Genomic DNA, 24,337 nt, shown 5'->3' with positions numbered 1-24,337 from the left:
CTTGCAGTGCCATTTATTGTAAACACGGCAAAGAGATGTGTGGTTTTTCATGATGAAAAAATGCACCAAATGCATGACAACTGTGGCAAAACAGTTCAAAAGGGTGCAAATCACAATGATCAAAGCATAAGCTACTTTTCTGTTTTTATCGTGTGTAGCATGATAACATGCAAAAAAACATGCTTATGTGTGACACCTGTCTTTTCTCATTTTAGTGTAAAATGGAGCCTAAATCCATGACCAATAACAAACCTACAATATACAGTCAGAATGAAGTCACAATTACTATCTGCATACTATTTTAAGGTTGGTGCCTAAGAAAGTATTGATGCCAATAAATCAGCATGAGAGCAGGCACATGCAGATGAACATTCATTTAGTACAGGTTTGCTTTAAAGTGGTTGTAAACCTCTGATGCAAAATATGGACAAAGCATATTCCTCCTGTCTCAATCCAGAGCATTGACGTGATTATAAGGTAAAAAAATATATTATTATTATTAATAATAACAACAAACATGTCATATTTACCTGCTCTGTGCAGTGGTTTTACACAAGTCATCCGCGATACTCCTTTTCTCCTCGTCCCCCAACAGTACTCATGGCCCCTCCCCTTTGCTGAGTGCCCCCATAGCAAGCCTCTTGCCCTGGGGGTACTCATGCATGTTCGCTCCCAAGCCCCATTCAGTGTTCATAAGACACACAAAGCGCATCTGGGCCACACACCCCCGACCCTCCCTCTCACTCCCTCCTCACTGGCTGTGATTGACTGACAGTTTCTGAGCCAATGAGAAAGGAGAGACCCAGGAGTGCCCATGCTCATGTGCACAATGCTGGCTCAAGATCGGACTCACATAGGTATGGGGGGGGGGAGGGGGGGCTAAGGGTGGAGCTGCACACTGAAGGCTGACTAGACTAGAAAAGAATGCATGAAGGTAAAAAATCTTCACTTTAATGCAGGCCATAGATGGGTCGAAAATCGGCCGATTTTTCGGCCGAAAATAAAGTCGGCCGATTTTCGGATCGTTAGTGGGCTATTTGGTCGGCCGTTTTTCGGGATTTTGGCCGTTTTTTTTTTTTTTTGGTAAAGTTGGATTGGGTCGATTTTCACGGCATTAATGGGCTAATCGGCCGATTTTTTACCGATAAAAAATCTGCGCATGAGCAGTGACCTGCAAGAGGAAGACAAAAAGAAGAGGATGAGGAAGAAGAAGAAGAAGAGGATGAGGAAGAAGAAGAAGAAGAGGATGAGGAAGAAGAAGAAGAAGAGGAGGATGAAGAAGAAGAGGAGGATGAAGAAGAAGAGGATGAGGATGAGGAAGAAGAAGAAGAAAAGGATGAGGATGAAGAAGAAGAAGAGGATGAAGAAGAGGATGAAGAAGAAGAGGATGAGGAAGAAGAAGAAGAAGAAGAAGAAGAAGAGGATGAGCATGAGGAAGAGGAAGAGGATGAGGATGAGGAAGAAGAAAAGGATGAGGATGAAGAAGAAGAAGAGGATGAGGATGAAGAAGAAGAGGATGAGGATGAAGAGAATGAGGAAGAAGAAGAGGATGAGGAAGAAGAAGAAGAAGAGGGTGAGGATGATGAAGAAGAGGATGAGGATGAGGATGAAGAAGAGGAGGATGAGGATGAAGAAGAAGAGGATGAGGATGAGGATGAAGAAGAGGAGGATGAGGATGAAGAAGAGGAGGATGAGGATGAAGAAGAGGATGAGGAAGAAGAGGATGAGGAAGAAGAAGAAGAGGATGGGGATGATGAAGAAGAAGAGGATGAAGAAGAAGAAGAAGAAGAAGATGAGGATGAAGAAGATGAGGATGAAGAAGAAGAGGATGAGGATGAGGAAGAAGAGGATGAGGATGATGAAGAAGAAGAGGATGATGAAGAAGAAGAGGATGAGGATGAAGAAGAAGAGGATGAGGATGAAAAAGAAGAAGAAGAAGTAGGATGAAAATAAGAGGAATTCCAGTCCAGCAAAAAGTGTCTCTGCAGAGAGCTCCGCTATTTCTTTGACAGTTCTCTGACAGTTCCTTGACATTTACAGCGGTTGCAACATTGTATCTATTTGTTTCCGAATAAAAACATCTGTATCCTAAATGGAAACAAATAGATACAATGTTGCAACCACTGTAAATGTCAAGGAACTGTCAGAAATAGCAGAGCTCTCTGCAGGGACACTTTTTGCCGGCTGTAGACGGGATGAAAATCGGCCGATTTTTTTTACCATTGGTGGTAACGTCGGCCACTTGAACGACCGATTGTTCATTTTTTTAAAAGAAAAATCGGCCGATTTTCGACCCATCTATGGCCTGCATAAGTGTCAGTTCTGTCTGCTGCCTTGTTTGTCTATTTGTATGAGTCACTCCAAGGGCTAAAAAGGTGACAGGGGAGGAGGCTGCAATACACAGCCTGTGATTAACAGTCTCAGCTCTGTTCCTATGTGCTGTATGAAGGAGGTGTGTGTCCCTTTCCTTCAATCAACTCTCACTGAGCTCTGCACAGTGTAACTTCAGCTCCCCGCCCCCTGCTTGCTGAACGCTTTTATGAAAATGTGAGATTGTTCCAAACATAGAATGCATTTTTGGACTGATGGCAATGTGAGCCACAATGAGAGTTCTCAGCCTTTAATATATTTCTCCACACTGAAAGCAAACACATTATTTTAACACTACGGATGAAAACATTGAAATCATAAACTGTTACTGGCATTGGTAGGAAAAAAATCAGATGACACGAGATACCGCTGCATCTGCCAGGAGAACACATTTGTTTTGTGCATTAAAAACCTTTGGACTGGAAGAAAGCAAATACACTTTGACATGATATGTAGTTGTGTGTAAAGTACTGAATTTGCAAAAGAAAAACCACAAAACCAAATTTCATTATGGGAAGGGTCCAAATAGATGATTTTGTAGCTGGGTATCTTGGAGGTAAGCACATCTCTTTCTTTACTATTTTTTGCAATGATAACCTCTTAGTTCACAAATGATCAAGATTATTAATTTTCCACTGTGTGACAGTCATAATAATGTCAGATAATTTTGTTTTGCCAAATTACTTTTTTGACAAATAGTATTATACCTTGATATTGTTTTTTTTCTATGCAGGGGCTGCTAGTGTTATTGTTGGACATCCTTTGGACACCGTTAAGGTATTTTATTTCCTTATGTTTGGCAATCTTTTTACATTTTTTACAGTTTTTACATTGCTGTGCAGAGTACATTCTTTTGGTAGCAATTGTGTTATGTTCATGCTAGAATGTTAAAGTACGACAAAAAGAACAGGATATAAAAGCAAATATTGTATTTCTTTCTATGTGTACCAAAAAATAAGCATAAGTAAACCAATATATTAACTTAGATTCCCTATCTTATTTGCATTTCAGCTACACACCAGAGCATATCTCTGCAACACCTAACCTGCATAATATTGTCAGTCATAACTCAAGCAGGATTATTATAATGTCAGTTAGCAGGGCAGAAATATAGACATTGAGGACATCGTTTTTAGATTTGTTTACAAATAATCAAACCTCTTAGTACCTGTTCTAGTAATAAATAGATTAATTAACCGCTTTCCTTCCGTCCTATAGCAGAAATACTGCTCCAGGGCGGCACAGGTGCGTAAAATCACATATATATACGTGATTTTGCATTTATTGGTAGGGGGCATGCACGAGCCACGCACAAGCCGTACCCACGCTGCCATTCATGGCCGCAGCTGTCAATCACGGGGTCCCGGCCAGTAATTACTCGCCGGCAACCGGTGATTTCCATAAATCTCTGACAGGGAGGAGGACTGTTTTGTTTACTAACAGTTCTATTCCTTGTCAGCTCGGGCACACTGCTCTGGATGGCTGTGCTGTGCAGTGTGATTACAGTGAAGAATGCTGAAATGGCATCCTAGTAAAACACTCCCTGCACATAGTTAACCCTTTGATCGCCCCTCATCTTAACCCCTTCCTGCCCTATGCCATTAGTACAGCGTCAATGCTTTTTTTTTAGCACTGATCACTGTAGTGTTGTCACTGGGGATGTCAGTGACACCAAGTCAGTTCCCCCCAGTGTCAAAATATCTGCCGCAGTCCCACTGTAAGTCGCTGATTGCTGCCATTTCTAGTAAAAGTTAAAGAAAAAAAAATCCAAGTATATGTACCTCCTTTTGTAAATGCTATAACTGTCATGTAAACCAATTCATTTACACGTATTGGGATTTTTTTTTAGCAAAGACATGTAGCAAAATACGTTTTGGTGTAAATTTATGACAAAATTTGATTTTTTTTATTTTTTTCCTGGACATGTTTAAAATCAAAAAGTCAACAATATTGTTTTTTTTTCTCAAAATTGTCGGCCTTTTTTTTTATAGCGCAAAAAATAAAAAACACACAGGTGATCAAATATCACCAAAAGAAAGTTCTATTCGTGGGGAAAAAAGGACGTATAATTCATTTGGGAGCAGAATTGCATGATCGCTCAATTGTCAGTTAAAGTAACACAGCTCCGTAATGCAAAAAATTGCCTGGTCAGGAAGGGGGGTAAATCCTCAGGAGGTCAAGTGGTTAATTCATAGGACCTGGTTAGCAAAGTGAAAACCCGTCACATAGTGGGGTTTATTTACTAAAGATGGTTCACTCAGAATCTTGCGCACCTGTGCATGGTAGCCAATCAGTTTCTAACTTCAGCTTGTTCAATTACGTTTTAGCAATAAAACCTGGAAGCTGATTGGTTTCTAGGCTGAAGTGCAGGAGATTTTGAGTGAACCAGCTTTAGTAAATAAGCCCCATTGCCTATTATTTCTGAAATATAGGTGAAAAAAAATGCCCTTGTTGAATTTCTCTACTCATCATCTGTCTTTGACTGGCATGCATGTACTCAGTTGACAATTCTACATTGATAATTGTCTAAAGATGTTGGGGTTGAATTACTACAGTAGAGGTTGTTTACCAAATGTAATAAATAATATTAACCTGTGTTCATGTTAAATGCCCACTTATATATGAGAAATTAAAAAACAGAATTTTTTGCTAGCACATAATTAGATATTCAAGGTGAACACAGCTTCACTAATTTACTAACTTTAACTTTGCGAAGCAACATGTACTTTGCTAAGTGAACAGCTTCTTAAGCCTTTTTAAGTCACAAACCCTCTTTAACAATCCGATGAAAGATATGGACTATGGACCCTCTCCTAGAGACCACAAATTAACCACTTGCCCTCCAGACGAATTACCACCCTTCCTGACCAGGCCATTTTTTGCGATACAGCGCTGCGTTATTTTAACAATTACGCGGTCATGCAACACTGCACCCAAATTAAATTTACATCCCTTTTTTCCCCACAAATAGAGCTTTCTTTTGGTGGTATTTGATCTCCTCTGTGTTTTTTATCTTTTGTGCTATAAACAAAAAAAGACCGCCAAAAAAAAAAAACTATATTTTTGACATTTTGCTACTAAATATTTCCAGTAAAAAAAATTTAATCTAATTGCGTTTTAAATTTAGGCCAAACTGTATTCTGCTACATGTCTTTGCTAAAAAAAATCCCAATATGTGTAAATTAATTGGTTTACGTGAAAGTTATTGTGTTTACAAATGGTGGTATATATACTGGAATTTTTTTTTTACTAGTAATGGTGGCGATCAGTGACTTATTGAGTGACTGTGGTGGGCATTCTGACACTGACATCCCCAGTGACACCAATACAGTGATCAGTGCTAATAAAAAGCACTGACATTGTACTAATGGAACTGGGCAGGAAGAGGAAACGTGGTGCAATCAAAGGGTTAACTGTGTGCTATGTGTGTGTGTGTTTTACACTGTAACCACACTGCTTTGTTTGGCTCTGCTATGCAGGGCCATACAAAGCACTGTGCAGGAGCTGACAGGGGAGAGATCTGTGTTGTTTATACACAGGTCTCTCCCCTGTTGGTAACGTTCTGAGATCTCCTGGTGCCGGCGAGGAATCACCGACCAGGACCCAGTGATTGACAGCCGAGGCCACAAATGAAGGCGCCCCTTACCCGGAAATGCAAAATCACATATATATATACTTGATTTGGCGCACTCGTGCCGCCCTGACTCTTTGCTGATTTTCATCATTCAATCATGTACAAGCAGAAATGCTGTTCTTTTTTTAATTTTCCTTGCACATCATTGAGTATTCTTTGCAAAATGAATCTTCACCACATTCCTAAGCTCTGGGGGAAAACCCAAAATGTTTATTGGACACTGGTAATCTCTGTGCACACTGACATTTTGTCAATGTGGCAAATGTAAGTACACTGCAAGATTTATAGCTCATACAGTTGCAAGAAAAAGTATGTGAACCCCTTTGGATTAAGTGGAGTTTTCCATGAATTGGGCATAAAATGTGCTCTGAACGTCATCTAAGTCACAACAATAGAAGAACACAGTCTGCTGAACATAATACTACACAAACATTAGATGTTGCCATGGTTTAATTGCACATAACATGTAAACATTCACAGTGCAGGGAGGAAAAAGTATGTGAGGCCCTAGCTTAATGACTTCTCCCAGAGCTAATTGGAGCCAGGAGTGAGCCAACCTTGACTCCAATCAGTGTGATTATATTGGATGTGTTGCTGACAGCTGTCCTGCCCTTAAAAAACACACACCTGTTTTGGGTTTACTGGTTTCAAGAAGCACCGTCTGATGTGAACCATGCCTCACAGAAAAGAGCTCTCAGAAGACCTACGATCAAGAATTGTTGACTTGCATGAAGCTGGAAAGGGTTACAAAAGTATCTCCAAAAGCCTTGATGTTCATGTGTCCATGGTAAGACAGACTGTCTACAAATGGAGAAAGTTTAGCACTGTTGCTACTCTTCCTAGGCGTGGTCGTCCTGTAAAAATGACTGCAAGAGCACAGCGCAGAATGCTGCATGAGGTAAAGAAGAATCCCAGAGTGTCAGCTAAAGACCTACAGAAATCTCTGGCACATGCTAACATTTTTGTTGACACATCTACAATAAGGAAAACATTAAACAAGAATGGAGTACATGTGAGGACACCACGGAGGAAGCCATTGCTGTCCAAAAAGAATATTGCAGCACGTTTGAAGTTTGCAAAAGAGCACCTGGATGTTCCACAGCAGTACTGGCAAAAAATACTGTGGATAGATGAAACCAAGATTGAGTTGTTTGGGAAGAACACACAACACTATGTGTGGAGAAAACAAGGCACAGCACACCAACATCAAAACCTCATCCCCACTGTAAAACATGGCGGAGGGAGCATCATGGTTTGGGGCTGCTTTGCTGCCTCAGGGCCTGGACAGATTGTTGTCATTGATGGGAAAATGAATTCCAGAGTTTATCAAGACATTTTTCAGGAAAACGTACGACCATCTGTCCGCCAACTGAAGCTCCGCAGAGGATGGGTGATGCAACAGGACAATGACCCAAAGCATACAAGTAATTCAACAAAACAATGGCTGCAACAGCACAGAATACGCCTTCTGGAGTGGCCCAGTCAGAGTCCTGACCTCAACCCGATTGAAATGCTGTGGCATGACCTTAAGAGAGCGATTCACACCAGACATCCCAAGAATATTGCTACACTTAAACAGTTTTGTGAAGAGGAGTGGTCCAAAATTACTCCAGATCGTTGTGCAGGTCTGATCTGCAACTATGGGAAGCGTTTGGTTGAGGATATTGCTGTCAAAGGAGGGTCAACCAGTTATTAAGTTCAAAGGTTCACATACTTTTTCCTACCTGCACTGTGAATGTTTACATGTTATGTGCAATTAAACCATGGCAACATCTAATGTTTGTGTAGTATTATGTTCAGCAGACTGTGTTCTTCTATTGTTGTGACTTAGATGACGTTCAGAGCACATTTTATGCCCAATTCATGCAAAACTCCACGTAATCCCAAGGGGTTCACATACTTTTTCTTGCAACTGTATGTGTAAAACAAGCTATCCCAAAAAGAAGCTAATATTAATTTCTAACTTTTTTCATTTAAAGGCTCGATTACAGGCTGGCCAAGGATATGGCAATACATTTAACTGCATTTTTAGAATTTACAGGAATGAAAATGTGAGTACATTTCAATTTTCTACCACCTTCGTTTTAAATAAGTTCCTATACAGCAGTACATTTCCTATATTAAACCTGTCATTTTAAAACTAACAAAAATGAACATAACTTGGTGACACAGTAAAAAATCAACTTTGCAACTTTGCATGCCCTGAATCCAGGCTTGTGATGTTTGTATATTTCAAGTTTATCATCATTTCAGAGCTAAAGTGATTGTATGGGTTTCTTTTTTTTTTTTTAAATGGTTGAAATGGCTTTGCACAGAGCAGCCCTGTTCTCCCTCTTCTTGGGTCCCCCACTGGTGCTCCTGGCTCCACCCCCATGTTTGAATGCATTCTTGTGCATGTTCACTCCCAGGCGCTGCTCTGAGTTTCCATAAGACCTACAGAGCGGGGGTTAGCGCCCCCCCTTGCTTCCTCGTCACTGGCTCTGATTGACAGCAGTGGGAGCCAATGCCTCCTGTTGCTCTGTCAAAGTCAAGAGTCAAAGAGGAGTGAGAGAGTTAAGACAGCCTCGGCTCTCGTGTACATTGCTGGATCAAGATAGGGCTCAGGCATCTATTTAGGGGGGTTGCTGGGGAAGCTGCATGCAAGTTTTTTTACCTTACTGCATAGATGGCAGTAGGGTAAAAAAACCTTCTCTCTTTACAACCACTTTAACCACTTGCCCTCCGGAATATTTACCCCCCTTCATGACCAGGCTATTTTTTGCTATACGGCGCTGTGCTAGTTTAACTGAAAATTGCGCGGTCATGCAACACAAATGAAGGTTATATCTTTTTTTCACACATAGAGCTTTCTTTTGGTGGTATTTTATCATCACTGGGTTTTTTATTGTTGCGCTATAAATAAAAAAAGATCAAAAATGTTAACAAATATATTTTTTACTTTTTTCTATAAAACACATCCAATAAAAAAAAATAAAAATAAAATCTCTTCATACATTTAGGCCAAAATATGTTCTGCTACATGTCTTTGATAACTTCCCCCCTCAAAAAAAAAAACAAAAACAAACAATAAGTGTATTATAAGTGGTTTGCATAAAAGTTTTATCGTCTACAAATGGCGGTATATATGTACTGGAGATTTTTATTTTTTTTTATTTTTTTAATACTAATAATAACGGTGATCAGCGACTTATAGCGGGACTGCAGCGGGCATTCTGACACTTACTGACACTGGGTGGGAACTGACTAACTGCCACTGGCATCTTCAGTGACACTAATACAGTGTGCAGTGTTAATAAAAAGCACTGACACTATACTAATGACACTGGGAAGGAAGGGGTTAACAATCAGGGGTGATCAAAGGGTTAATTGTGTGATAGGGACTGTTTTTATTGTGTGCTTTGTTGTGTTTGTGCTGGTTTTTGGCTCTCTGCTTTGCACTGACATCTTCGGGAGCCAATGTCAGTGCAGGTAGGGCAGCGTGCGCACCCCCTACCCTGCATGAAGAAAACATTTTATGCCACAAGCCTATACCTTAACACTGCACCTTTAACTTTACCCATCAGTAAGCACAGAGGGAAGCCCACATACTTAATTTCAAAAGGCCTTGTAAAACCTGAGTGCAGGCAGTCCCTATGGAAATCCTGCACTGCACTGGGCTCCAGTATGAAGACCCTACTGCTAAAGGAGGTGCAAAAAGTACTAAGTTGCACCATCGCTACCAGGGCCCCCTGTCATCTGCCCCCATCACCACTTCCTCTGTTGAGTGGCTGCTTCTCCTTATTACACACCTATTCTTCTAAACCAGAATGTTTATTTGTAGATACACAAGGTCAAAGATTGACTTGATGACACTTGCTACTGCACAGCTATTCTTCTTCTTAACCCAGAGGGTAAACATGGCTTGCTCCCAACTCCCCGTTCTTCTGAATACACTATGAATACACCCAGTAGTAATACACTTGATTCTCATCATAATTCAGACCAGGCAACATTTCTTTCTCAAGAACTGTGTTTACTGTATAGATTACTTCACACAATGTGGTAGCTTGCAGTGAATAACATATCCTCAAACATAATATAGTGCTCTCCTCACTGTCCCATACATTGGGCTGTGCTGCAACTGGATGCACTTCGCCTCCTCTTGTGATGCTGCCCATATCGTGATTTAAGCAAAGTCTCCCTCCGATTGTCACTATACACACGAAACCTGGGATTGGTGCTCATTGAAGGGTAGATCACTGACAAGATAGATCACATCATGACACTGGTCTTTACACAGCCACTTCCATGCCTAGACTGTGCACCCAAGACTGCCTTCCCCATTTTATATGACCTGAACAGGGGAAGTGACATAAAAACAGGGAGAGATGTCACAAGAATTGTTAGCCTCCTGCAGTGCCATCCAGAATTTAACATAACTAGCCCAAATCATAATTTTTACTTGGGCTCCTGCCTACAAGGAAAATATTTTATTAAATGAGTGGTTCACACAGGCACCTTTTGGTGTCTTTTCTTTTCACGCTATTTTATGGTCAATTTTCTAATCATAGGTTTCCTCAAAGCTGGCCACATACCTAGCCAAAATTGGTCATATTAGTAGTGCTGACCTGCATCTATGGAGGAGCAGCTTTGTTATTCTCTGCTGCTCTTCTGATTTGGACTATAAACATCTGTCCCTCTCATCATCTCTTTTACTTAGAGTGGAGTTGTTTTGTAGTCCAAGGAAGATAGCTATGGACTGAGGCATGTAAACTGTACTTTGCTGCCACTGAACCAAGCCATTACCCAGATCACTGGTGTACAACAGACACAGCATATTACAGTATGTAGTGGCATACTGTATAACCAGAGGGGAACATCTAAGTGGTGAGCCTTTTATATTAATCCATAGCTCTAAACTGCAACTAGCATGCCCACATGTTCATAAATACAGAAGTTCTATCCTGGGCTATGTAGATTAACTCCTCCATCTCTACTAATCTGCTCAAATGTGCCAGCCTGTCCCATACACTAGGTGGGGCAGTGTCTCGCCAATGTATTGGTATACAAAGCCTGGCAGCGTTTTTCATATGCAATAACAAAGACCTGCTATACAAATCAGTTTTGTAGTACGGTGCAGAAAATATTGTGCCAGAGTAAAAGCCAATGCACATCCAGTGACTTAGGAAGTGACATTGTGGAGAGAAGCCCAAAAGGAAGTGGGATGTGGGCAGCTCAAAGAAATATTGCTTTCTGCCACTGCACATCGCTACAGCGATCAGGAACCAATGGGAATATTTTGTGTAGCAATGAGAAGACTCTGTACATCATGCCCGGATTTTATAAGCGTTCTTTTGTGTGTGTACATTAAGAGTGCCTTTATGCACAAGAGAGTTAATCTGTTCCCACGCTTCCTTCTCCAGGTAGCCATCCAGGTCCATCTCCCAAGCCTCACACTCTTTATCTGACTTCGATGGACAGGCTGAAAATAACAGAGTAAAGATCAGAAACCAAATGCTGTTGGGGTGACTCCCTTTTACAAACAGACTCAAATGGAGTCCATTCTCTCTTAAATGCTGTCCTAACCTCTAGCCCATTCAAGTAGTGGCAAATTTGTAGGTATGTCTAAAAAGGTATAGCTGAGTGAGGAACATGACTCCCTAGTGAGGAACATGACTCCAGTCTATAACTGTTCCATGATGGAAAATTTAAATGCTCTAGGCTGGGCTTATGGCCAGGTAGTAAGAAAGATCCGCTCATGTCCAGTGCAAAAGAAGGGTTCCATCTGAGTGGAGTCAAAGGCCCAGGGTTTGAGGAAAGCTGAAGAAAGGTGCATACCAATCTAAAATTACTGTGCTGTGCTATGCTGTAAGAAGGTTCCAAATAATCATTAGACTGTCTGGGAGAACATGAGTACAAGAACCTGGGAAAAAATAGTCATCTTTAATGCCGCCATCTGCCCATACAGCAAGAGTGGCTTGAGGTTTCAAGACTTTAGATCTCCTGGATATGTTGCAATAGTGAGTGAAATTACAGGAAAAAAGTAGGGTCACATCTGCAGGCAGCTCAGTTCTCAAATATGCAATTGCTTCGTCTTTCCAGGCGAAGGGGAAATTGCTTTCTCATTGGGCCACTTCCTGTCTTGAAAGTCCAAGGTTAAATATCCATGATTTCATGTAGTTAAAGCATAAATTTGCCAATTTTGAGAAATGATCCAAGACCGCCATCGCATTCAGAAGGAAGATATGAGGCTTTGTGAGAAACAGCAACATATCATCAGGATACGAGGCTAACTTATATTCTCATCTGGCCACTCGAAATCCCTTAATGTCCAAATGTGTGTGAATTATGCAGAGCAAAGGTTCCAAGGCTAAATTGAAAATTGGGGGGAGGAATTCTGGCATTGACTTGCCACACTTTATACGGATCCCACACGAGCTGATCCCCAGTCTATCTCTGACTTCTTGTCCCATTTGTCTTTGCCTACTTTGACTCAGGCTCATAAGGACCTGATGGATAGTGATATTCAAATATCAGAAGTTTTGCATTGCATTGCGGATCTGAAGATGGGCAAACGCCCAGGCCCAGATGGATATACAGCTTTATATTACAAGAAATTAGCTGATGTGCTTGCTCCTCACCTTGCCACTATGTACAATGTGGTGAAGGGAGGTTCAACTTTTTCCCCTGACTCTCTGACTGCTAACGTGGTTATGATCCCAAAACTGGATCGAGATCATTCCTCTTGGGCAAATTACAGGCCAATTTCTCTTATTAACATCGACATGAAAATCATAACCAAAATCTTAGCCACTCATTTGAATTCTTTCCTTTCTTGTCTGATTAAGAAAGACCAGGTGGGTTTCGTCCCCCACAGACAAGTGGGCGATGCCATCAGACGCATTTTACAGTTACAACATCTGGCTCATACTCGCAAAATTGATATGATGTTCCTATCTCTAGACATCAACAAGGCTTTTGACACTTTGTCCTGGCCTTATCTTATGTCGGTTCTTCACCACTTTGGCTTTGGTCCCTCGTTTTTGCGTTGGATTTCTTCGCTATATACATCCCCCCAAGCAAAACTCAAATATTACGGTTTTGAGTCCTCAACATTCCTGATTGGCAGGGGAACTAGACAAGGTTGCCCACTTTCTCCCATACTATTTATTTTGGCTTTAGAACCTTTGGCAGAAGCCATTCGTATGCATCCTGATATTAAGGGAATGGATGTAGCTGGTTCTCAACATAGCTCCTGTCAGTCGCGAGGGCTGAAAGACTCCCCTCCTCATCTTTGAGGCTGTCAAAAATTGGATGAACTTTATAATGGTTAATGAAAAGCTGACGGCTATACTGTTAGACACCCATACAAAGTTCCTGCAGACCTGGCGTCCCTGGCTTGATATAGACCAACCGTCGAGATTTCACCAGTCCCTCTTGTTGATCTAAGCTTTACATACCATTTTATTTTTCTCTTTTTCTATTGTGGTCCCCCTGGAGCCCTTTTCTTTGTCTTTTTTTTGTCTCCTTTCTCTTCGTTCCTTTCTTTTCTTCTATTTAGTATGTTCTTACGATATTTGTGCTGATTGTGATTTCTGCCTTGAGTACCGTACCACCAATACTATCTCCATATGCTGGACTCCATCGGGAGCCCTGAATATAGATATGCATTCAGCGAGACTCCATATTCCATCTTCCCCGCCTTCTGTATGCTGATATAGTGACAACTTTTTCTTTTAGTTTATTATGTCATTGGTCTATGTCTACCATTTTTGCAACTTATTGTTTTGTTTTCCTTTTTTATATACGGCACTTGTGTACAAAGTTTATTTTCTTGTCTTCCCATCGGTACATATTCTGTATTATTCATAAAAAAACTTGTATGTTTTATTCCTGTCAGTCAGTGCATCTGCTTTTGACTGATTCTCTGATGTTATCTATTCTGCAATAAAATTCTTTGTAAAAGAAAATTAGGGGTGAAAGTGGGAAACCCCACCTTGCTCCATTGTGGATCTCAAAGCCATCATAATGGTAACTTTTCACCTTCACCCTGGCCAAGGGTTTGATGTAAAACACCAGAATCGTGATTTAAAGCCCACATGTTGCAAGACTGTGGTGAGATAGTCCCATGTCTTCTGCGTCCAGCAACAAGAGAAGACCCACACCTGGATATTAATTGCCTTTTTTGGTATTGCCCCTAGCCCGAGACATATCCCACCTGCTTGGAGGAAATAAGAGTGTGAATTGCGGGCAATAGGTGGTTCATCAAGTTGTTAGCATACAGTTCAATGTCCACATTAAGGAAAGAAATGGGACCATAGTTGGTAACTTGTCTTAAATCCTTACCTTCTTTTGATAGAACCGCTATATGGGCTGCCAGCAGGCTCATCGGCACAGGGGCTTCCACCAGAGAGTTGAACGCCCTCACAAAATGTGAAGAGAGGAATGATTCAAAGAGGCTCCAGGTCCAGGGCTTTTCCCAGGTTTCATCTGTTTTATTGCTATATGCAATTCTTTGGAGTTCAGAGGGGCATCCAAACAAAAGGCCTCTGCCATGGAAATTGTGGGAGGGGCATATTTTCCTAAGAAATTGCGTATGTGATGCTTGTAGGATCCAGCCTAGGGATTCGAGGGGTCCCCACTTGGAAGATTATACAATTGTTAATAATAAAGGTGAAACTGCTCCGCAATATACTTGGTAAAAACATATTGTTTACCATGTCTATCTCTAAGCCTTTCTAAGTACGTTCCATTCCTTTTAGCATTCAACATTCTCACCAGGAGGTGGTCACTTTTGTTAAACTCATAAAGAATTTTTGATTTAGGGTCAGTCTCAGTTGGGTACGTTTACTCAACTCACCTAATAGTTCTTGCCATGCACCAGCAAGTTCAAGATAGGTAACATGAGCCTGCGACTGTTTTTGGTAAAACGCCAATGATTTCACCTGGGAAAGTAAATCTGAGACAAGCTACTGGTCACATTTCCTGTGAGCTGAAAGGGACAAGAATTCCCCTATGATCACACTCTTATGCATCTCCCACTGAAGAATAGGAGACATATTCTCTGTGTCGTTTAAGGAGAAATATTCCCGCAACTTCTCCTGCAGAGTCTGAGAGTCTACTGGGTCCTACAACAAAGAAGCATCTAGACACCAAATTTTTGTATGAGCCTCATGCACAGGAATCGTAAGAGTCATCTTAATGGGATGATGGTCAGAAAGGACCAATGGCTCAATAGTCACCTCAGTGAGGAATTGCAAATCTGCCTGTGACAGGGAGAAAAAAATCTATCCTGGAGTATTTGTTGTGTGGAAGAGAAAAGAAAGTATATTCTTTAGTGCATGGATGTAAGAGGTGCCAGGTATCATTGAGTAGTAAATTGGCTAAGCTTGATTTAATCACCTTGAGAGCCACAATTTGGAAGGACGGACATACAGGAGGAGGTATCCAAAATAGGTTTCAGAGGGGCGTTAAAGTCCCGCCCCATTACTACAATATCTTGTGCAAACTCCTGCAAAAGAACACTAATTTGACGCATGAAGACCTGTCCAGTATATACATTTGCCAAGGTGAGCAGTTTACCATGAAGGATGCCTTTTAAAAACAGAAACCTCCCATCTACAACCACACATTGGTCCAAACTTCCTTTCAGGTATCCGCTCCCCCCTTCTCCCAAAAAAGGTGCCAAATGTGGCAGCAGAGGGGGTGGGGGAAAGAGGCAGATAAGCGTAGCTTCCACTTTTGGGAGAAACTCCGCTTTAAGGGACAAAAACCTCCATTGCAAAGGATGTATGGAACTCACAGAATCCACCATGTGAAGGACTAGGTATGCGGAGACTGTGGGGAGACACTAAAGAATAACTCTAATAAAATCAATTCAATGAGGGAGAGCAGGAAAGGGGGGCACCCAGCACTCCCACCTAGATAATCAGGCAGCAAACCGTGCAAGAAAAGTGAAGCACAAAAGCTAGCAGATTAAAAGAAAAGGGCAAAAAGGAAAACAGGGGAGAGGGGAAAGTGGGAGGGAAATAAGTGAGGGATGGAGGTGGAATGATTAACAAATTAGGAACCCGAAGCACGCCCCAACAGCCAATCAGGTATAGAGATCCTGCAAGTACAACATCTTCTCAAAAATGAATATATAGCAGAGCCATATAGGACAATGGAATGAATGCCCAGACTGTCTGCTCACAACAGCACCAGAGTAAGACAACAGATAGGCTACTTAACGATTAATACTTACCTGCCTGCACCAATGGTGACCAAGCTGTACAGCCTTGCTGCAGGTTTTCCAGAAACTAAGGGAGATTACCCCACCTCCTCAGTTGGGCTCGAAGCCCTAGAACCAGCTGCCCTCCTATAAAAGCTGGAGTGGCCCCGACCCCCCCCCCCCCCAATGCCAACCAATAAATGGTTGAGCCAGTGGAAGTGCCTCATGAAGTCAAAATTCTTAATACCATTCATGAACAACTACCCTCTGGAGGTGCAGGATATCACAGAAGCTATGAAAGTCTTGGTACGTAGCTGAGAGACTGAGGGGAAATGTCATCTGTAGGGAATTTGTCCTGTAAAACTTGCAGGAGAGGATGGAGGGCTCTCTGACTGCATATGGTGATAAGAAACAGGTCCTGGAAGACTTGAATGTCTAACCCATTGAAAAAGTGAATTCCTTCTGGGAGCGGGCTGTACTGAGGATCTCTTTATTTAGCTGATAGTCCACAAAGCAACAGACAATATCTACAGTATACCCGTGGTCGCAGCACTCAATAAGCCTGCTTGAACACCACTGGAGTGTCTGGAGGCCTCTCCAAGAGATCGTCAAAAAGGATCTGGAGATCCTGTGGTATTTGATCTGGCTCTTCTGTTGCTGTTGTGCCCTGAACCTGGAGAGTCCACCTGCAGCCCCTATAGTGCAATTTTTCAATATGGCGTTGCATGGTGATAAGTTGGTGATTGTAGTGTACCGCCAAGTCCAAGATGGTATCATCTTGACACTGAACCACTTGGTCCACATTGTTTTCCCGAATATAGCATTTTGAGGTGAACACAGCCCAGCCTTCCTGTCACCCCATTCCCAGTGACAGAGTAGGGGTCCAGCCATGCACTAAGCATGGACTGAGGGGCATCGACCGCTAGGGAGGGAGTCAGAGCATCAACCCCCTCTCTAACCAGAGGACCCATCACCCATGCCCAGTACCTCTCTCCCACTGGCTAGCTGCTATTACATTCCCACCAGTCCTGGTTACCTGTAGCATCCTTGGAACTTCTCATTGACTCCTCTATATCGGTAACCCTTGGTGGTCGCTCTCTAGTTTTTTTTCTCTTTATCTCCATGTGTCTGTTACATGCCCTGTTCTTTGGATATGCCAAGTACCTTAATGCACCTCTATGTACTGTAGAGTCTTCAGACCAGGCATGAAACAGACAATGTAATTTTACTGGAATGTTCATTAACACAGCCCATTCAACAGAAATGACTACAGAACATGAGAATAGTCATAACTATCTAGTGTAGGCTGCTCAGGTTCACCCCTTCCATAAAGTAAGTCCTTCAAATCCATAGCTGGTGGTGTCCTGGCTCCAGGAAGAGTCCCGTGTGGGGACCCAATGTGGGTGCTTCTGACCTCTGGCTGGCTGACCTCCCTCTGTATTTTTGGGTCCAAAGAAGAGGGCATGACCCAAAATACACAGGAAAGGTCCGAGACACTGTTAACCCTTTCTCACTCTAGGCAGCCTGAACTCACTGCATAACCACACAATGCCATTAATACACTAATTTTAATATATTCATAGGCACCCCATAAGCACCTGCTTACACTGGGATGAAAAAAAAGTTGCTGGGGAAGGGCTATTAGCATTGTCACTGCTAATTCACAAGCCTGTATCTTGTTAGTTAGCACCTGGCTATACCTAGCCCTGTCAACTGCTTTCTTGATAAATCTGCCTCTGTTGCTGAAACAGTCCCACTGTGAGCTGCAGTGTCTTGGAGGGTGAACAAGTGAAGGATAAATGAAGGAGGATTTGGCTCAGTCAAAGAAGGAAAATAACGTTTTTTGTTTACTGTATGAGGCATCCCATAGTAACTGGATCTGAGACTTGTTTAGACTGTCTTAAGGGAGCCTTTAGTTAAAACAGAACTAAACTGTATTTGAGTTCAACAAACCAAAAAGGCTATTTATACATACATTTTTAATATTCAAAGCAAACTCGCCCATCCACCCATGTCTCCATGGTTTATTTTGTTGAAAAATCACTTTGAAAAACACCTCCCTAACTTTTCTAGCCACACAAGTAGGGCAGGTGATTCATGTAGCATTTACTTCCTGGAATCTATCAGCTCCTAGCTCAGGCATAAGGGAGGGTACATTTAGCCAAGACAGCCCCTCCTCCAGATGAAAAATAACATACAATGCACAATTCCATTTGGCCTAAGCCAGAAACAAGTAAATATAACAGACCTTACTATTCTTTACTAATGCATAAGGATTAAAAATAATTAATGTTCATTTAAAGAGTAAAGTTCAACTTTGAAATATAGGTATGTTATATGTGAAGCATATCAGGGTTTTTTAATTACTGTGACGCTTTCAACTATATACCGCTAGAGTTACAGTAAGTTATAGCATCTATGTATAATATAGAAAGCATATTACTAACATTAGCATATCACAATAACTGGTATATATATATTTTTGGTTGGTAAAGAAAGGAAAAAGCATATATACTGTACTACAATTATGTAACTATATGATGAACAAAAAACTATTAATTCTGTAGTATTGTATATGTACACATAGAAGAGCATTTACTAAGGCTGGAGTCAACAGAATCTACAGCAGCTATCCATGGCAACCAATCAGCATCTAGCTTTCATTTTTAAAGCTTATCTAAACAAGCTGAAGTTAGTATGAACAGCTGCTCCAGTTTCTGTCTGCTGTAGTTCTATTAAATTCATACTGTCTTTGTGTTTGTTAGATGCACTGATGTCTGATGTTATCTGATTTCTAAGACACAGTCAAGTAAATAGTATTTATATTACTTTTCTTCCAGGTTGCTGGGTTCTTTAAAGGAATGTCATTCCCTTTGGCCAGCATAGCAATTTACAACTCTGTAGTTTTTGGTGTTTTCAGCAATGCACAAAGATATATTAGTCATCATCGACAGACAGACAGAAAGCACTCCCCGGACTTCATAGACTTAACTATCGCCAGCATGTTAGCAGGACTGGTTTCTGTTGGGATTGGTGGACCTGTTGACCTGGTAAAGATAAAACTACAAATGCAAACACAAACATCCCTCCCAGGTAGGATATCTGTTCATTAATTTTGTCTCAAAACTGTAAAAAAAATTAGCTTTGTATTATTGAGATATAACACTGAAATCAAAAATTGTTGCAAAAAAGTGATGGCTTTATTTATACATTACCTATGATAATCAAGGCATTTAGTTGACAAAACAAATCAACAATTATTTCACTTTAAACTTCATGCACAATAAAATTGTTGCTAGCATAGATATACTGCTGGTATAGTCATATTTGCCTATTTAGCTGCTATGAGGCCTAGGTGCAGGATGGGCTTGGCTGAGATCTACAAAGGATTTATATGAAAATGTATTAACTGCTGCATTTATCATCTTCTCCTTTCCACTATAAAATGTCCCTGTGTTTGCTTCCTTAAAAAAGCTTAAAGTGGTTGTAAACTTTAGACGTGAAATATGAACAAATTGCATACCTCTATATTGTGTGCTTGTCTCAACCCAAAACACTAAGGGAGTTATTTACTAAAACTAGAGAGTGCAAAATCTGGTGCAGTTCTGCACAAAAGCCAATCAACTTCCAAGTTTAATTGCCAAAACCTAACTGAACAAGCTGAATTGAGAAGTTGATTGGATACTATGCACAGCTTCACCAGATTATGAGTGCACCAGTTTTATTAAATCTCTGTCCACTGCCTCATTCCTCTGCCATCAGCATGAGTCACTTCCGATGTGTTTTCCTGACACCAAGAGAAAAATGGTGACAGGGAAGGGCATAGCCTATGATTGACAGCCTCAGCTCTGTTCCTGTGTGCTGTGTGAAGGGGGGTGTTGTTTCCCTCCAATCAGCTCTCAGAGCTCTCCTAACTGAGTGTAACTTCATCTCCCACCCCCTGGTTTTCAGAGCTGAGAGATCCTGTGTAAATTCTGCACTTTGGATGTAGGGGACAGACAGATGTAGATAGATAGGTACAACTTTTGTAGGATTATTTGTTTCATCTCTGTGTATCACCTGAGGCCATTCACTTCACTGGGTATATGTGAATGTTTAAAACCACTCTAATTCCAGGTATGGAATATTTACAGTTTGGGCCAATGTAACTGTTCATATACCATAGCTTCGGGGTCCCTCTAGAAGCTGTAAATCACTTTAGTAAACACCACTACTCCAGTAATCTCAATAGATTCCTGGTCCCTTGCTAAGTAGCTGCCCTGCTGCATTCTGAACACAGAATGTAGACCACTGATCATGGGCCCCATTTAGAGAATGCTTTGAATTTCTCGATAACTGCAAAGTATTCTCTGTTTGAATGAGGTGGAAATTGTGACGTAACCGCCCCACCTCTCCACCTCCTCCAATTAGGCAATGCTTTGCACACATTGAGAAAATGCAAAGCAACCTCTGAACAGTGCCCATACCCGAGCGGCTGAAATCCTGTGTTTACTATGCAGGAGAACAGTTGCTTGGCATGGGGCCCAGAAGCTAGTGGAGGTCACTGGAGTAGTAATTTCTACTACTGTGATTTCTAGTTTGTAGAGGGATCATAACGATATGGTACATGCATATGTGCAATGAAGGAAATAAGTATCTGATCCCCTGCTGATTTTGAATGTTTGCCCACTCACAAAGAAATGATCAGTCTAAAAATCAAATGGTAGATGTATTGTAACACTCAGAGACAGAATAGCAACAAAAAAATCAAAAGAAATGCATGTCTAACAAATTATGCACTGATTTGCATGTTCATGAGGGAAATAAGTATTTGATCCCCTATCATTCAGCAGGATTTCTGGCTACCAGGTGTCTTTCATACAGGTAACAAGCTGAAATTAGAAGCAGTCTCTTAAAGGGAGTGCTGCTAATCTCATTTTGTTACCTGTATAAAAGACACATGTCCACAGTCAAACAATCAGATTCCAAACTCTCCACCATGGCAAAAACCGAAGAGCTGTCCAAGGATGTCAGGGACAAGATTGTAGACCTACACAAGGTTGAACTGAGCTACCAAACTATCGCCAAGCAGCTTGGTGAGAAGGTGACAACAGTTGGTGCAATCATTCGCAAATGGAAGAACACCAAACAACTGTCAGTCTCCCTAGGTCTGGTGCACCATACAAGATCTCACCTCGTGAAGTGTCAATGATCATGAGAGCAATAACGTACAATTTTCCTACTAGGTCTGATCGGGTTCATCCCCAAGCCTGGCTGATTGCTTCTACCTGCCTTTGGAAGAATGTTCCAGAAATATTGTTGGAGGGTCAGTCACTGGATTATGAATATTTATCTAACCTTAGCCAATCCCTGGGAGGCTGGCCCCGAGTGCGTAGCTGGGGAAAAAAAAGAAATGATTAGGAGGATCTAATCAGAGGTCTCTCTCTTCTGGAGTATGTACCCCCCTCCCCTGGGAGGCAGCGTGTGTGATGCAGAAGAACTACCGCTATTAGGCCTCAGCAGATGCTATGGTTGAGAGCCTGAATGAAGCTGGACTGAAGGAGACTTACTGGAGGACAGTACCCGTGAAAGCTGGGCCAGAGAGGAAACCTGTCACTGAAGAGTGTTGCAGGGGAGCTGGTTAGGAACTACCTTTGGAGATTGTGAGTATTACCTTTTGCCTATAACTTCAGGTGTACAAGTGCTTTGGGGGTTAGATACCAGAGGCTGCTGCAAGAGCTGTGACTGCTCGCAATGAGTCTCAGCATTACTTTTGGGCTTCTATTGAAGGGCTCAATACTGTTGAAATAGGTGTTTCTTTGAAAATCGTTCCTCCAATACCTGCATGTGCTTTTGAGTATCCTGCAACCTCTACCCTCTTTCCTACCTATGTTCAAGATCTGCAATATAATTTGAAAAAAGACACCCCTAAACTGAGCCTGCATTTGTTGGTTTGCTTTTGAGACTGGAACCAAGGCTGACCTCTGAACAGGTAAGGCAGACCTGTATATTTACAACACCTTCTGGGTTGGCACTATATGTGGGGGCCCGTCCGGGAGTGCTACACTAGCCATCAGAATAAACAAATATTATTAAGGGCCCCTTAACACCTATGCTTTATGGCACATCAAATCATGCTCCATTCATTTAGTGGGCCCTAAACATGCCCTTGGGTCAAAGGATCACAAGTAAAACATGCACTGTAATGTGCTGAGGGGCAGGTGTGCTTATTATATATATGTGTATTGAGGTGCCATTGAAATTTAATGTTCAATAAATTTGTACTGAAGATTTCAAAATGCAGGTACAAACAAACAAAATAGTCACATATGGAGTTTGCATATAAAATAAAGGTAGGCCCCTAAATATAGTGTTATACAACAGAGATTCAAAGATTAAACTTTTTTGGGCACCCCAGTATTACATTATAAGGCAGATAGTGAACTCCAATTTGGGAATGGAAGGGGGAGGTAATCAGGGAGGGGAAAGGGAAGGAAGGGAGAAAGGAGGGAGGAGTAGAGGAAGGGGGAATTAGGAAGGGTTGTAGGAGAGGAAACAGAAGGGGCATGGAATAACAAAAAATAAAGGAAATAATAATTATACACACAGATAACTTTTTCTTCTTATTTAGCCCTTTTACAATTGGAGGCACCATACAAAAGTAACAATTACTAACATGATCTGTTGGCTCTCTCCAAATAATTGGCACAGCGAAAGGCATAGATGCCTTTTTTCCATTCAACCATTGCTCCAGTGCCGTCCCACAAGAATTGCAGCATATATGTGGTGCCCAGCTCTTGTCCTGGTCTCCTATCCTGCAGCCAAAATACAAGTTGTAGGCTTTCTTAATCATTCCTGTTATCCTCCTTTTTTGTGAGATAAAAGTTATTTCACCGCAGATATAGCAGAAATTATCTGCTTTATTCACACAAGTTCGAGGCATTACTGAGTAGCCTATATAAGCATAAAACGAAATGTAAAGACGCTGTCGAACTACAATCAGCTACAGATACTGCAGCTTTTATGCAGTGAAGTGATGCAATTAAAGGCTAATATTGCATCATCTCAGTATACATGCAATTTTCTATTGGTCACCAGTATCAATTGCGCAATATGCAGCTGAAGTTGCATCATAATTTTGAATGGCTTACGTCATTAGATGGGTGAATATATCATGGAAACTAGAGCCAATCAACATTTTTTAGGGTCATTTTAGTTTTCAGCACCCCAAAATTATGTAAGATTAGCTAATTTTATGCCCAAAACTTTTTACCTGTTGAACAGTGTAACAAACAATGCAGAAATCCAGCATATTATTACCATCAAGATGATACTGTACATTTGGGGTATTTCAGTTATAGCGACCATGCTATTATAATTTCCATTTTTACACACAAGCAATCTCTCCAGTTTCCATTGAAAATTTAAGTCATTAATTGAATTTGTCAAGGAGGAATGAGTGGAGTTCCATAGTCTAGTTATGTTAATCTTTCCTGCGAGAAGTAGATGCATAATGATTGCTCTAAAGAAGGGGTAACTTTATAACACAGGGCCGGTTTAATGCCCTATCATTCGTATTAGGGGGAGGAATATTGCTCCATTGTTTGTATCAATAGAAGGAATAGTGCTCTATCTTTGGTGTGAGTTGGAGAAATAGTGCCCCGTCATTGGTGTCAGTGGAAGGAATAGTGTCCCATCATTGGTGTAAATGGGAAGAATAATGCCCCATCATTGGTGTCAGTGGGAGGTATAGTGCCTCATCATTGGTATCAATGAGAAGAATGGTGCCCCATTGTTGGTTTCAGTGGCACACAGGGAACTGTGTCCTACTGTTGCTGACAGTGGGGTGAATAATGCCCCAAGAGCTGGATAAAAGCAAGCAGAAACCAACATCCAAGCCCAGGGGCATATTTTATCAAGATCTGTGGAGCAATCCAACATGAAATGTTGTTTTTGTGCAAGAAATTCCTGATGCTTTCTATCCTTGATCAGGGTGACTGGTCTTCCATCTGACCCCTGCTGTAGTCTTCTTCAGGCAACCTGTAATGGGTTGTACTGGGTCCTTCTCACAACTCAGCCCACTGCACTTGCAGTATGTAGCACAGTGATGATGTCACTGCTACCTTTACAAGATAATAACTGGGTTTGTAAAGGCATTTGAAGCA

At 41.4% G+C, this 24,337-nt stretch overlaps 1 protein-coding gene across 4 annotated transcripts in view; it reads left to right on the top strand.

Moving 5' to 3' along the window:
- Positions 1–24,337, top strand: part of SLC25A48 (solute carrier family 25 member 48) — a 236,134-nt gene that overhangs the window by 166,783 nt on the left and 45,014 nt on the right. For 3 of the 4 annotated variants that reach the window (XM_089664293.1, XM_089664429.1, XM_089664252.1), the window contains exons 1-4: positions 2,578–2,926; positions 3,104–3,147; positions 7,984–8,055; positions 19,034–19,286. In XM_089664293.1, the coding sequence (XP_089520419.1) occupies positions 2,881–2,926; positions 3,104–3,147; positions 7,984–8,055; positions 19,034–19,286 (415 nt within the window). In that variant the 5' untranslated portion in view covers positions 2,578–2,880. Of the gene's footprint in view, positions 1–2,577; positions 2,927–3,103; positions 3,148–7,983; positions 8,056–19,033; positions 19,287–24,337 lie in introns of those variants that run through there. The other variant, XM_089664357.1, reaches the window with a different exon arrangement.

Source organism: Staurois parvus, unplaced genomic scaffold, assembly GCF_062004578.1.
Source record: "Staurois parvus isolate SC_StPar_1 unplaced genomic scaffold, SC_StPar_1.0 ptg000006l, whole genome shotgun sequence".
NCBI classification, from domain to species: Eukaryota; Metazoa; Chordata; class Amphibia; order Anura; family Ranidae; genus Staurois; species Staurois parvus.
Note: the sequence above shows the minus strand (reverse complement) of the source record. Positions and strands in the feature narration are given on the sequence as shown.